At 38.3% G+C, this 14,259-nt stretch overlaps 1 protein-coding gene across 2 annotated transcripts in view; it reads left to right on the top strand.

Moving 5' to 3' along the window:
* Window positions 1-14,259, top strand: part of LOC118556302 (breast carcinoma-amplified sequence 3-like) — a gene marked incomplete at its 5' end in the record, with an annotated part of 66,655 nt that overhangs the window by 33,434 nt on the left and 18,962 nt on the right. The window contains 4 exon segments of one of the 2 annotated variants that reach the window (XM_036130606.1): window positions 822-866; window positions 12,858-12,982; window positions 13,106-13,271; window positions 13,361-13,458. In XM_036130606.1, the coding sequence (XP_035986499.1) occupies window positions 822-866; window positions 12,858-12,982; window positions 13,106-13,271; window positions 13,361-13,458 (434 nt within the window). 2 annotated transcript variants of the gene reach the window in all.

Here is a 14,259-nt window from a genome sequence, read left to right as displayed (position 1 = left end):
TGATGTCTTGTAAACACCACACACACACACACACACACACACACACACACACACACACACACACACACACAGACTGACAGACAGCCATGTACCCTGAAAAAGACACTAAACTCTGGATGACTCCTGGACACACACTTACATACACACACACACGCTGCGTACTTGTTAACATAATCACAGTGGATACACATTTGCCCACACCCTATCTTCCAAAAGGCCATGCACTGCCATAAATATACAGTTGCTCTAAAAAAAGATGCTGCTTGCAAACACACAGGCCGTTGTCTCAACAATGCATGAGTCCTGTTAGTTTTACTGGTGTCCCCAGTTGTTATACAAATTGGGTAAACTCCTCAAACCCGTTCTTTATCTCTCCAGTCCAACTTATTTCTCATCTTTGATTTTTGGCTGTATTTACACTGTGCCATTCATTGTATATGATTATGTGCATGGACCTAATTAATAAATTGACAAGTGAAGGGAAAAAATAACCGGAAAATAAATAAAGTGACAGATGTCAGGAAAAGGGGAAATTCCCTCTAACTCTGTGGTCATGCTCTGTTTGCCAAATAAACGCTATCACACTTTACAGAGCAGCTTGAGCAGATGAATCCCCAAACTATCCTGCAGGTTTTCAAATCCATCTTAGTGCACAGACATTCTGTTTCCTGGCTCATGTGTGCTGTGCACTTAATCAGACATGTCAAAAAGTGTGTAATGTGAAAAGTGTGTTTGGTCAAGTGTGCCAGTTTAATAATGGCTTTTCCGTCTATCTCTGTGTCCCCTCACTCTTAACCTCCCGCCACACCTCTCTCATGAAGACCTTACCTCTTTGGGGCGGGATGTTTTGCCATTAAAACTCCATGGTGAGTTTTACTTTTCCCCTCGTCGACGCCATCGGCAGCATGCAGCGATACTCTCTGCCTTTGCCCATCTCTTTTAGTGTTTATTTTTGATTTTATTTTTTTATTTGCCATGTGGATTTTTGAAACTCATTCTGCCATTTGTATGGTCAATACTCAAAGGGGGAAAATCCCAAAACAGACATATTTTTTGCCCCTCTTTTTTTGCATTTTGTTGTTCATGTTGTTGCCTTGCATAGCCTTTTTTGTTGTGTGCAAAGTATTGGTACAGATTTTACTATCTATCTATCTATCTATCTATCTATCTATCTATCTATCTATCTATCTATCTATCTATCTATCTATCTATCTATCTATCTATCTATCTATCTATCTATCTATCTATCTATCTATCTATCTATCTATCTGTGTGTGTGTATATATATATATACAGATAGATAGATAGATAGATAGATATTGTGTTATGTATGTATGTGTATCTATGAGACGGTCTCATATTTGTCCACTCAGTATTATGCAGACGTGTTGTATTGCCGCAGGTTACTCGCTGCCTTTAATGCCTAATCTTAGCCCTTGGGGGAGAAGTCAGAGCAGTTCTGGACTGGCTGCTGTGTGGCCCCTTTGTGCCACCCTGTAGAGAATGGCATTGCTGTCTTCTCCTCTGTGCCTTGCCTTTGTGTAGACCCTCCACAGTGTTTTTCCAAGAATGACGCTTTTGTGTTAAACACATGTTGTTCAGATTTTCTTTTGGTTTCATTTTTTCCATTGGATGTGTGTTTGCACGCAGCAGTTCTGCCTTTTCATTTTGTGGTGTTATTCTCAGTGTCTTGTGTGGCTACTTGGGGTTACTTGGAGATGTGTATTTTATGTTTGCAAAATTCCTCACCAAACAGCAGCAGATGAACCAAATAAGTTATTTTTAATTCAAACATTTATGTTAAATCTTAATCCTACAGTTCTGGTTAGAACCATAGGCATGAGAGTCATGTTACATTTTCTGGTGTTACTTATGCATTAATAAAACTGTCCTTTTTCCAGTTCAATGTGCATACATTGGTCTAGGGACCAGTATTGGTTGTATATTTTTTGATATCATGGGGGAAAAAATTATCTTGATTAAAAATTTTGATTTATTGTGGCAGCAATAAAAAAATATTTTTTCAAATCTTGAAAACTTACTGTATTGTTTGTTACTTATGCTATTTAAGCTATTTCCAATGTTGAGTTCATAAGATACTCTGTTAAATCAATTTATTTGAAAATAGGATTTAATGCAATTATTTAGTGGTGTGGTTGCACCTCCTTATTGAGCTGATTTACTAAAATACCATATTCTTTAATAGACATTACACACATGTATTTCTGTTGATGCTGTGGCAGTTGTACTGCCAAAACAATTATGATGGTATACTATTTTGTCAACAATATTCACTCACATACCCTGACTTACATATGAACATAAGTGACATCACACTCTTAATCAATAGGGTTCAACTTGATTTTAGTACACCAATTGTGGCTATAACAGCTTCAGGTCTTCTGAGAAGGCTGTCCACAAGGTATAGGAGTGTGTTTATGGGAATTTTTTACCATTCTTCCAGAAGCGCATTTGTGAGGTCAGACATTGATGTTGGACAAGAAGGCCTGGCTCTTAGTCTCTAATCTAATTCATCCCAAAGGTGTGCTGTCAGCTTGAGATCAGGACTCTGTGCAGGCCAGTCAAGGTCACCTGCACCAAACTCTCAACCATGTCTTAATGGACCTTGACTTGTGCGGTGGTGCAAAATCATGTTGGAAGGGGAATGGGGCATCTCTAAACTGTTCCCACAAAGTTGGGAGCAGGAATTGCCCGAAATCTCTTGGTATGCTGAAGCATTCAGAGTTCCTTTCACTGGAACTAAGGAGCCAAGCCTCTCTTAAAAAACAACTCCACACCATAATCCTCTCTCTGTCAACCCCAACACTTGGCACAATACAGTCAGACAAGTACTGTTCTCCTGGCAACAGCCAAACCGAGACTTGCTCATAAGATTCCTAGAATGAAAAAGTAGGACTTGGCACTCTAGAGAACACACCTTCACTGCTGTAGAGTCGAATGATGGCATGCATTACACTACTGGATCCGACACTTTACATGGCACTCTGTAATTTATGACTTGGATGGAGTTGCTCAGCCATGGAAACCCATTCCAGGAGATTCTCTACGCAATGTTCTTGAATCAGTCTGAAGGCCACATGGAGTTTGGAGTTCTGTAGGGATTGACTCTGCAGAAATAGGTGACCTCTGATACACCTTAGCATCTGCTGCCCTGGCCTCCCACTTCGTAGCTGAGTTGCTTTCATTCCCACTCACTTCCACTTTATTATAATACTGGTTACAGTTGACTGTGCAATATTTGGTAGTGAGGAAATTTCACAACTCTGTATGCCGATATTTTGCCATTACACACGTTTTTAAGTTATTTAATGTTTAATAAATAACTCTCTGTTTGTTAGGTATTGTCAGGGGAATATCAGCCCAAACAGTTGATATTAGGACAATAGTTGAAAGGAATGATTTGAGCACTGGCGATCTTTTAACAGCAAACTGCACACATATAGAATAAAGGAGTGACAACTTCTCTTGAAGTTCAAGAATTTATTAACACAAATAAATGAACATCTAGAGAACACCACTATGGAATGCTGTTTATCTGAATTAACGCTATATTTCAATCAACAAATTCTCTCTACTAGGCTACTGAAACTTAACTAAACTACTATGCAAAATGAAGATAAAATGAAGCTAACTATGCACACACAAAATAAACAATAATAGTCGAAAACCATAGTCAGAATGTTTTAGTGAATCTTGGTTCATAGCTGATCCAAATTAGAGAACCAAAGTTCATCTTAAAGACTATGGAATGAAGTTAAATTAGCGTATCTAAATTAGAACAACAATTGATATGTGTTTCAACCCATTCACAATGCAAATCTGAGTTAGGCAGAAATAACTTTTAAAGAATAATTTGCTGAGTAAAAATTAATAATCTTTAGGACACTTGATTTTTATTAATGTAAATATTTCTCCAGGAAATAATTAAGACTCGATTTGGCTAGAGGGCGCTGTAGCGGATGAACGACTAGAAATGATGCTTCCTGCGGCCATTGTTTACATTAGCTTGAGTTTAAGTTTGAGTGTTAAGTTACACGAAACACCATTGAATCAACATTAATCTTCCCTGTTAATGCTCTACTAATGCTCATAGCATTATTGAACGATGGCGGAGCGAACAAGGGCAAGCATTATGTTTAAAACAAACCATAGTTATATTTTTCTAGGGTGTTAGCAGTAAGTGATCCTGGAGTCTAATAGCTCTATGCTGGTGGAGATTCAATGCTAATTTAAAAAGACTTTTAAGCTCTATTTGGTTGTAATGAGCGGACCGAACAACACAAACATTAATGTGCCATTGGTGTATAAAACCCTTTTGGAAATAAAGTTTGTTATAACAAAACCCTCAACCAAACACATCAGCAAAGCTTTGTTTCACGAACGCGAGTGGAAACTAGTCTTTAAGTTCCAGGTCTTTTTACTAGGTTAAACCTTACATCAAAACAGTAAAAGCACATTAGAATAAAGCATCTTAAGCTTTCCCTGCTTACTCCCTGCCAAAACCTCTGCCTTTGTCTGGTTGTGGTGATGGGGCATCCGGTTGCAGTGAATTACTCTAGGGTGAAACTGCTTCTTCAGCCAGGGGGCAAGGACGCAGTTGGCTCAGGGGAAAAGTGTTATCGTTTAGGAAACCAGGCCTGGGATGAAGTTTCCCCTGGTCTCCTATGGATTCTGTTTGGCCTGTTGAGTGTCGGGAACCCTGCATGGCAGATGTTGTTCCTTAGGCTTCTTGCGAGGCTGTGTACAGGTTCCAGTGGACGACTACTTAGCACTTAGCTTGGATTCTGCTTGCATATATGATGGGTATCCGAACTCCAGTCGGATCCTCCGATTTCTCTCTTTGCTGCTTAGAGCAACGGGAGAAAAGTGATCAATTGTAGCATGGCCAGTGGGCCCTCTGGCTGTGAGAACCATCACTTGGGAGGGGTGAGTGCAACAGTCCCTTACATTTATTGTATTTTTGGTCTATAAGTAGCACTTTTTTCCATAGTTTGGCCATTCCTGCGACTTATTGTCTGGTGCGACTTATGTATCAATTTTAAATGGTAAATCCTACTGACCATCTTGAACCAAGTAGTAAACATTACCATCTACAGCTGCAAGAGGGTGCTCTAAGGCTTGTGAGAACTATACGCTGTTCCTGTAGCACTTAAACATTTATTGAAACATTAACTTATAGACAACAAAGAACACGTTTGTATGTTGTTTCTCTGTTTCCGTATGCATTCACACAGCGGAGCATTGCGTGGTGCAGTTCGCTACGCTCTATTGACAGAGCCTTGTTATTGGGCTGCCCTTAAATGTAATAACAGCTAGTGCTAGCTTACAGGTCTGTTATCATGGTGGCTTACAACTTTGCTGACACACGTGAGCTCTGAAACATCCTTGTCATACTGTTAGCTTAGCACGTAGCACCGTTACGCTCACGATCTAAGTTCAGCGTAATTCTGACAACTTTCAGCACAGTTACGCTGAAATGTTCTGACGAGAACTTTCCAGGTTGGAGTTGGTGGCTTGTGCTCCATTTGACCTCCCAGGTATGTTTCATATTATTCAGCCGACTGTGGATGTAGCTGTGTAATTTAATAAATTGCCTCATCAGATTAAATGTCAGTTTTCAGTCTTGGATTGTGTGAAATAAATTTCTTAATAAATGCTACGTAAAGTCTGGTGCGACTTATAGTCCAGTTTGACTTATATATGTTTTTTTTATCTTTATGATGCATTTTTTGACAGATGCAATTTATATTCTGGATTGTTACAGTCCGAAATATACGGTACTGTGATGCACAGCAGTCAGACAAGAAAAACTGATACAAGCTTGTTTCTACACAAATATATGACAGAAAAACATTAATTTAAATATTTTTAGTTATTTAGAATCTGCTGTTGGCAAGTTTCTTTGCCCTGACAGTTTGAATACTGTTTGCCTGTATTGAATACAAAAGATTACAGTGACAATTTACCATGCAAAACATACTGCAGAATGTAAAGGTTTTGTTCACAGAAGGGATCTGTTTGAAAAGTAAGGTAGTCTAAAATCAATAACAACAACGATAATAATAATACCCTATTTTTCAGACTATAAGTCGTTCTGGAATATAAGTCGGATCAGTCAAAAAATGCATTATAAATAGGAAAATAACATATAAGTCGGACCGGACTGTAAGTCGCATTTATTTTGAAATTTATTTCACACACTCCAAGACTAAAAACTGACGTTTAGTTATCCACTGCTGGTAAGATGCTAACTACTCATAAGCTTTCCTGCTTTAAAAAGTGTAACTAAGCTATCCCTTTGACACATTGGAGAAAATAATTAGCTATATAACTAGATAACTAAGGGATAACAAAGTGCTAAACTGTATGTTTATATACCACAAAGCCGTCCATCAGTAAATCTCTTTAGTGTCTAAAAATCATTGTTGATGCCTCTTTATCCAATACATCTGCATCATTTTATTTCATTATTTTATTTCATTCATTTCAATTTAAAATGAAATGAAAACAATTAGAGAGAAAAGATGACTAAAGTAATGACCGTTACAGTTCTAGAGCTCTGAATCATTTTCACCATCCATTTCTGATATATTTTTATTTAAACTAGTATGAAGTTACATATTTCACTGCCTACCTTTCCCAGCTTTAACAGTTTTACATTTTAAAAGCACCAGCATATCTTCCTTTTCAGGTTTCTTTTTGGGATGAGCTAAAGCGAAGTCTCTTGTCAACACTGCTTCGTGAAATCAGATGCTTACAAGCTTTTAAAGGAAGCCCCATTATGACAGAGTCACTTATGGAGAGATGATTGAGTGGTTTAGTGAAGTGAACTTTTCCCTTCCCGGCTCCCTGCTCTCCTGCTCCTCCCTGCTGACTCCATTCACTTTAGAAAATGAATAGCATGTGGTGCCTTCTCCAAGTCTTGGGTTTCGCCTTTTGTTGTGGGCAGTCACTCATACTTTTTAATTGAAACTTTTTTCCTTACTGCCTTCATTCACCATCTAACTAATCTAGATCCTCGGAGGATATAGATTTTCAAAGGTACACATCCTTAGCAGTTTAAATCTTTATCCTGAAAAAAGCTGCCTTGGGATCAGATTTGAACAAATTAAAAAAATATTGTTCCCTCAGTAACCCGCATGTGACTCATGCATTGTCCATTTGTTCTAGTTTTCAGTATTTTTGAGGATTTCATGTATTTCCCAATTCGCTGTTTTTGAAAGAAATCTGGAAACCACGAGCTCTGTCTGCATTTACTGCATTCGCTGCATTAAATTATATATATATATATATATATATATATATATATATATATATATATATATATATATATATTAGACATAAAAACACGTAAAGGACAAGAAAAGTGTCCTTAAACTTTTAATGGCCATTTTCCAGTTTTCTTCTCTGAGTTTCCCTAGCCGTTGTCATCAGTGCTACAGGTTCAGCAGAGTCTCAAGTCTTCCTTTCTTTCTCCAAGAGCTGTAATAAAATAATTAATGTTATGTTGAAGGACGTGTCCTCTACATGAGTCCCGCTCTCTTATTTTCCCTGAGTCTATTCCTTGTTGCAATCTCCTTTTGTGACAGCTTTTAAACATGGGCAGAAAAAAAAGCCAGCGAAAGCCATACAGCTCTTCTATAACTGGCTGACTAACTGAAATAAGCTGTGTTATAATTGTTTATTGTGGAGCTTCTGAAAATAAATGGAAGCTGCCACTGGACTTGCAGCCCTGCACCCCCCTCTCCTCCTGAGCGGCGCCTCACGTTAGCTCCGGACATAGTAATGTGAAAGGACTTTGATGGTTGATGTCGCAGATTGAATTATGCCCTTGAGGAAAAGCTATTAGCTCAGTCAAGAGGCCTCATTTGTGAAATTAAAAGTGGAAATGACATGTGAGTAGTCTTTGCAGTGAATTAAAGTTGCAAAGAAAAAAATTGATTTCCCCTCCCTGCTTAAAGTCCATGTTACAAAAGGAAAGGGGGAGAACAGAAAGATGTTGTTTAGAAACATCTGGTTCCTTCTGCCCCCAGTTCACTCTTAGTATATATTTATGTTCCTAATTTACTGATATTGGGTTACATTTTTGTAACTTTGAGCTGTTCGCTTACCCATTACCGCACCAGTGGCCTACTTCATAAAGCGTTTGTTCCATACAAACAGCAGAATTAAGCCCTGGAGCTGCACTTTTTAGTCACAAGGGCGGAAACCTCAACACGTTTCAGCCACTTCCAGTGAGATCAAGAGCAAACATATGATTTAAAATGCAGATGAATGCATTTTAGTGGTCACTATACCCAGATGAGAAAGGAACCAAGCTGTGATCTTCACTCCTGTTGGCAGGCTTGGTGCTAGCTGAAGCCTCTTCAAAGAGGCTATGAAACCACAGTGGGGAGCCAGCGCTATAGCCTGCTGTTTGAGACTTCTAAGTATATACATTGTGTGATTATTTATGTATATACACACTATATGTGGTTGCGTATTGGTCAGTATATCTTGAATTGCTCCAAACTCTGAGCTCTAGCACTCTATACAGTTTTTGTATTTATTGGTCTTTGCTAGTCAGTTTGTCAAGCTTTGTTTAAGAAGAACAAGCTTTATTTTAGTTTAAATCGTAAGAATTTACATCTTCTGATCATTGTAGAATATTGTCCAGACCAAATTATAAATCCATATGTGGAATAATTCTTAGGCTTGACCTGCTCAGCCTTGAAAAGCGATGTGAACTGACTCCAGTAAGATTTGTGTACCATGGGTTATTGAAACCGGTGAACCGCACAGCCTTTGAGGTTTAACATATTTTCCAGAAATAAAAGAAATGGAACTGCCCTTTTTTTTCGGTAACTGAAGTCATTGCCAAAGAAAAAAACATTCTGTCCAGAACCTCTCCACAAAGTCATGAATATGAAATTTAGGTTTTCTGTTAGAAGAGATTCCTGGGTTTCCTCTGCTAATTTCCAATTTTACATACTTCTACCTATTTCCATTTTAATGTAGTATGTTTTTGGGTTTTTAACCTTTTTTGGCTATTCAAACATATAGTGCCATATATTTTTTTGTTTTTCTCTGACTTCTTTTTAAGTCCTTTGCTCCAAGATTACTGGAATGTTGGACTGAATGAGCTGAAAAGACTAAAAGACAGAAACAGGCTTTTAGAAGTAAAAGATGCCCCTCAAAAGTTATATATTTTACAACTAGAGACCCGCTATCTTGGCCTGTTTGGAAAATGTGTTGTCCTCTGGACGCACTGAAGAAAAACTGGGCCTGAGGAAGCGCCTGAAGGAGAGGACATGAACAAACTAGAGTCAGCCAAAGCAATATCCTGAATGTAGCTTTCTGTCTCTCCCTATCTTCCTTTTACAGACAAGGCTTACTATAGATATTAGGTTATTCATCCTTCTCCTCTGGGCCCTGCACTAATAAATGAAAGCCTAAATCTTGTATAGCGGTCTTTCCTGTGACTACCATTACTACTTCATTTTTTCCAGATCCCTCTTTCATACAGTGGGAAACAAAGGCATCAACATCTCCTTGTATCCAGGGAGTAATTTATGAGGTGCTGACAGTCTGAAAGGAGGTCACAGAAAGAGAGCTTTACCAGCAACTGCTCTTTCAGCATCAGGAATTGTGAAAGTTCCTTTAACTATTGAGCACACTTTGTGCACCTCCAGGCATTATGCTTAACCTTAAGGTTTCATTACGTCTTTTATTAGGTTTAGATGTTTGTTTACATGAAGCTCTTCAGCACAAAAGAAAAAGCTTTTTGATGATTGTCAGGGCAACAGGTAGACACTGACACATATCTTTCACACTAGATTCCTAATATTTGTCCTAAAAATGTGTGCTTGTGAAGAAATGTGAATCAGCATTATTTACCAGGTGTGTGTACACATACAAGGAATTTGACTCTGGGTTGTATAATACTCACGATTTGCTTACTTATACAATTATAAAATTATACAATAATACAATAATGCAGTAATAAAAATGAAACAGTCTGCAGTATAGAAAACACATATATTTACACTATGGACAACTAGCAGACAGATTGAGACAGTGGTGCAATGAGCAGAGTGAAAAGGTTGCAGAATTAAATGTTATCTCCGTTGTTGTTATGTGTATATATATATATATATATATATATGTATATATATATATATATATATATATATATATATATATATATATATATATATATATATATATATATATAGTCAACCCTCGTTTATCGTGTGGGTTATGTTCCAAAAACAACCCACGATAGACTAAAGATTAATTTATTCACAGAGGAGATTGGTTGACATTGGTCTATAGTCCCTTAGCCAATCAGGACACAGAACACAATGCACGTTCATATATCTTTTTTTTTTTTTAAAGCATAAAAAATGGCACTAAGAAAATCTGCGAAACAGCGAAGTTGCGAAAGGTGAACCGTGTTATAGTGAAGGTTCACTGTGTATATATAGATGTGTGCGACTCAGGGTATAAAACAGAGAAGAGCAGCGATCATTATCGAGCATTTGAATTGGGGGGTGAACTTCTCATAGCTCCCATGATCTGTTGAAGATCTGTGTGAATATGGGGGCCAGCTGGTCTGCACAGATTTCTAGGCAGGATAGTGACTCAATGTCAGGGTGCCTGCCTCTGGAAGAGCTGCTGCACATCCTCTTCACAGATAGTGGATGCATGTTGGGGGGTTCGAAGAGACGGGGTGGGAGCGTGGCAGCCGAGGGAGGTGACTGTTTGAAGGTTGCATTGGACCAGGGGAGAGAACTGAATTTGGGCTTTTCAAACCTACAATAAAAACCATTGGGTACCAGCAGAGTTGGGGGAAGGTTTCTCATAGTTTGTACGTAAGTGTCAGCTGGCCTCTCCACATTAACGCAGGGTTGCTGGCTGATTTTCCTAGCTTTTCAGCATATCTTTGATCTCTTTAGTCAGTGTGTTCCTGGTTTAGTTGTGCAGTACTCTGTTTCAACTTCTAAAGCCCTCATCTTTGGTTTGACAAAGCTGCCTGAGTTTTGCTGTGAATCAGGGTTTTTGGTGTTGCATGTGTGGAAATGTGACATCAATGGCTGGAGGAGAAGTAACATTAAACTGCAGCAATGCATGGAAACACAACCTGCTGCCCAAGAGATACGGATCCTAAAAACATATTCAGATAAATTAACTGGTCTTTTTTGTGGACACGTGTATGTTTTTTTTTTTTTTATGAATTTTTGAAAAGATCTTTAACTACATTTATTTTCTGCTGGTGGTGCAGTTGTCAATAGAGCAGTTCATGTTTTCTGTGTCAGAATGGCTGGAAAGTTCTCAACAGGCCTTTAAGCTCTTAAGATCTGAGAAATTTAGCCCAAACATAGAGTTTTAGACACTTGAAAATAGGCATATATGTTTTATCAATTTTCAGTCTCATTTACAGATCTGTGAGGAGAAAGAAACATTTTTTTGAAGAGAAAGGGATCATTTTCATGCATCAAAAAGCCCATGTTTAGACTAAAATTGTTGGGTTTTAAGAGGTTAATTGAAGTTGTATTAAGTTTTTATTTGCCTTTTGCTGTGGAAATGCAGACCTAAAATGGGACTTAAAGGGAAAAGCAACCATTTGTCTGCAACAATAACCTATTCCAGTAGATGGCATTACATTCTGCACATAGTACCCTTTAATTTATATGCATGTCCTCATTTGTGTTTGTCAATCCTTGAATGACTTTGAAGTTTGTGCATCATTTTCATTATAGTCTTCTATCCAAAGGCTAAAAGTTAAGCAGACCTCAGGGTGTGGGACAGTAGTCCACCTCTAGTCTGGGCAACCAGATTTTACTGTTCAGGTTTGCTCTAAGGTCAGACAATAATACCAGTTCTTTCTACTGTTTTCTGATATCAACTGTATGGGTGTCTCAATAAAGCTGAAAGTCCACGGCCTTTGAAACAGTCTTGACATGCTGAATAATCCAATAAGCCCTAATAAATTCTTTCCTATGTAAGCCAGACCACACAGCTCAGACAGGTAGTGAGGTGCATGGTCCTTTAGTGACAAGGAAACGTTTGTAGATTTTCCACCTGCAGTTAAGATCTCTAGGCTAAGCTAGATGGCTTTTAAAGCTTGTGGCAAAAGTGCATTTACAATTTACAAACACAATATTCAATATTTTCTGCACATATTTCTTGTGATGAAAGTATTGCAGAACTGTTAATTGGAAGTAAAATAATTAAAGGTATTTTTTTTTTAACAAAAGCAATGTGTGTATTTGTATTCAGCCCATTTTACTCTTGTATACTTAATAAAACCCAGTCCAACCAATTCCTTCAAAAGCCAGTTAATTAATCCACCTGGGTGTAATTTAATATTAATATAAATGTTTCTACAAAGGACTCATAGGTTTGTTAGATAACATTAGAGAACAAAGAGAATGAAGGAGCTAAGGAAAACAGTGGATCTTATTTTTTTTTTCTCCAGCACAATGTTTCATACTAACCATGCTTCAACTTTAGCCCCCCAGGGCAAACTTTAGTACCCACTTTGTTTTGATAGTCCACAGAAATAAAATATGGTTACTGGACTTAAGTAAACAATGCCTAACAGCAAATGGACATTTTGGGATATTTTGGTGCAACTTGGGGTCATAATCTGTTGTATTTAAAGGTTTCAAAGGGCCCAAGTGGGGATAAAAAGGAGAACAGAGTTTATTACAACTTTTGTTCAATTCCAAATGAAACTCCTTTTAGCATTTTTAGGTTGTAATGATTTACTGCAATGAAAACTATCTTGCAATCATGATAATTGAGATTTCCATTGTCTTGGCTAAATTTTAAATCCCTTTTTCCTCTTGAAGCAAAGCTAAACCACCCCCCCAGATCTCTCCGAGCAAATCCAGTGGAGGAGAGTTCTGCGTTGCTGCCATCTTTGCTTCCTCCCGCTCCTGGTTCATCACAAATCCAAACTTGAAAAGAGAAAAAGGTATGATTGGAATCAGGTACAAGGTGTACAGTAGATTTTCAGATGTCCACAGTCTGACCAGAAATTGAAATCGACATGTCTGCTATGTGTTCTTCATTGCCTTGCTTCACAACTTTGTCACAGATCAATCCCGGCAGTCGGTTGTGGACTCATTGTACATAATCAGTTGCTACGGTAACGTGGTGGAGCATGTCCTGGAGCCTCGGCCAATTAGCACTGCACAAAAGATTAGCGACGAGACTCCATTGGAGCTGAGCACCTCTCCCAGAGCATGCTGGACATTAGCCAGGTAACAGCTCAACCACTGTCTCTTCCACAGTTTGCTGTGATATGATTGATTATATGGTTTAATTTTGGGTTATTGCACTTCTTGCATAGGACTCCACAGTGGAACGAGTTGCAGCCACCTTTTAACTCCAACCACCCCCTGGTGTTGGCCTCAGATCTGGTTCAGTACTATCAATGTCTTCTAGCTGGTAGGTTTCACAGTTTTTGTCTTTCTACAAAAACACCTTTATCACTGGCAAAAATCTGTAAATAAGTACTGGTTTGCTCTGTACAATGTTGAGTATTGTGGAATCCATGGGAAATGGATGAAAACCTCTTTTCATTTTATATATATATATATATATATATATATATATATATATATATATATATATATATTCTTCAAAATGTATCTGCTGCAACAACTCTGGTCTTTTTTTAAGACAAAATTGAGGTAAAATGAATATTACATAAACAAAATCTATATTGGATTAAGATAACTGTCCTCTTTGTGTGCTTAGGTCTGTTTTCATGCACAGAACCTCATATATGTGTTGTGCATCTGCTGCCTGTGTTGAAAGCCAGCTTCCAGTCTCTTCTTGGTGCCACATGCTGAGGGGAAACCATTAGACTCGAGTTAGTCAGATGGAAGATCTATCACCCATGAATCCATCCTGTAGCAACCACTCCGTAGGACATTCCTTCATAATGCCACATTCAAACCAATTAGCTGACACCCTAAATGCCCTCGTATTCAGTAACTAGTGCTGAGCAGTGAGGATTGCAGTTTGTCTTAGAGGCCATGTTGCTCAAGTGCAGAGTGCACACGGATCGGCACGCTCAGATTTAATCCACCCCCACAGGAATAGGATGGCGTTTTGAGCTCACTCCATAATTATAAGCATTCAAATTGTTTAATTAGTTTTAGTGGGAACCCCAGGCCAAGTGGTAGCTGTGTTTACACTAATCTTTGGACTCATCTCCGTCGAGTACTGCAGTGCTTCAGGTCT

This window comes from Fundulus heteroclitus, unplaced genomic scaffold (genome assembly GCF_011125445.2).
Source record: "Fundulus heteroclitus isolate FHET01 unplaced genomic scaffold, MU-UCD_Fhet_4.1 scaffold_365, whole genome shotgun sequence".
Classification (NCBI taxonomy): domain Eukaryota; kingdom Metazoa; phylum Chordata; class Actinopteri; order Cyprinodontiformes; family Fundulidae; genus Fundulus; species Fundulus heteroclitus.
Note: the sequence above shows the minus strand (reverse complement) of the source record. Positions and strands in the feature narration are given on the sequence as shown.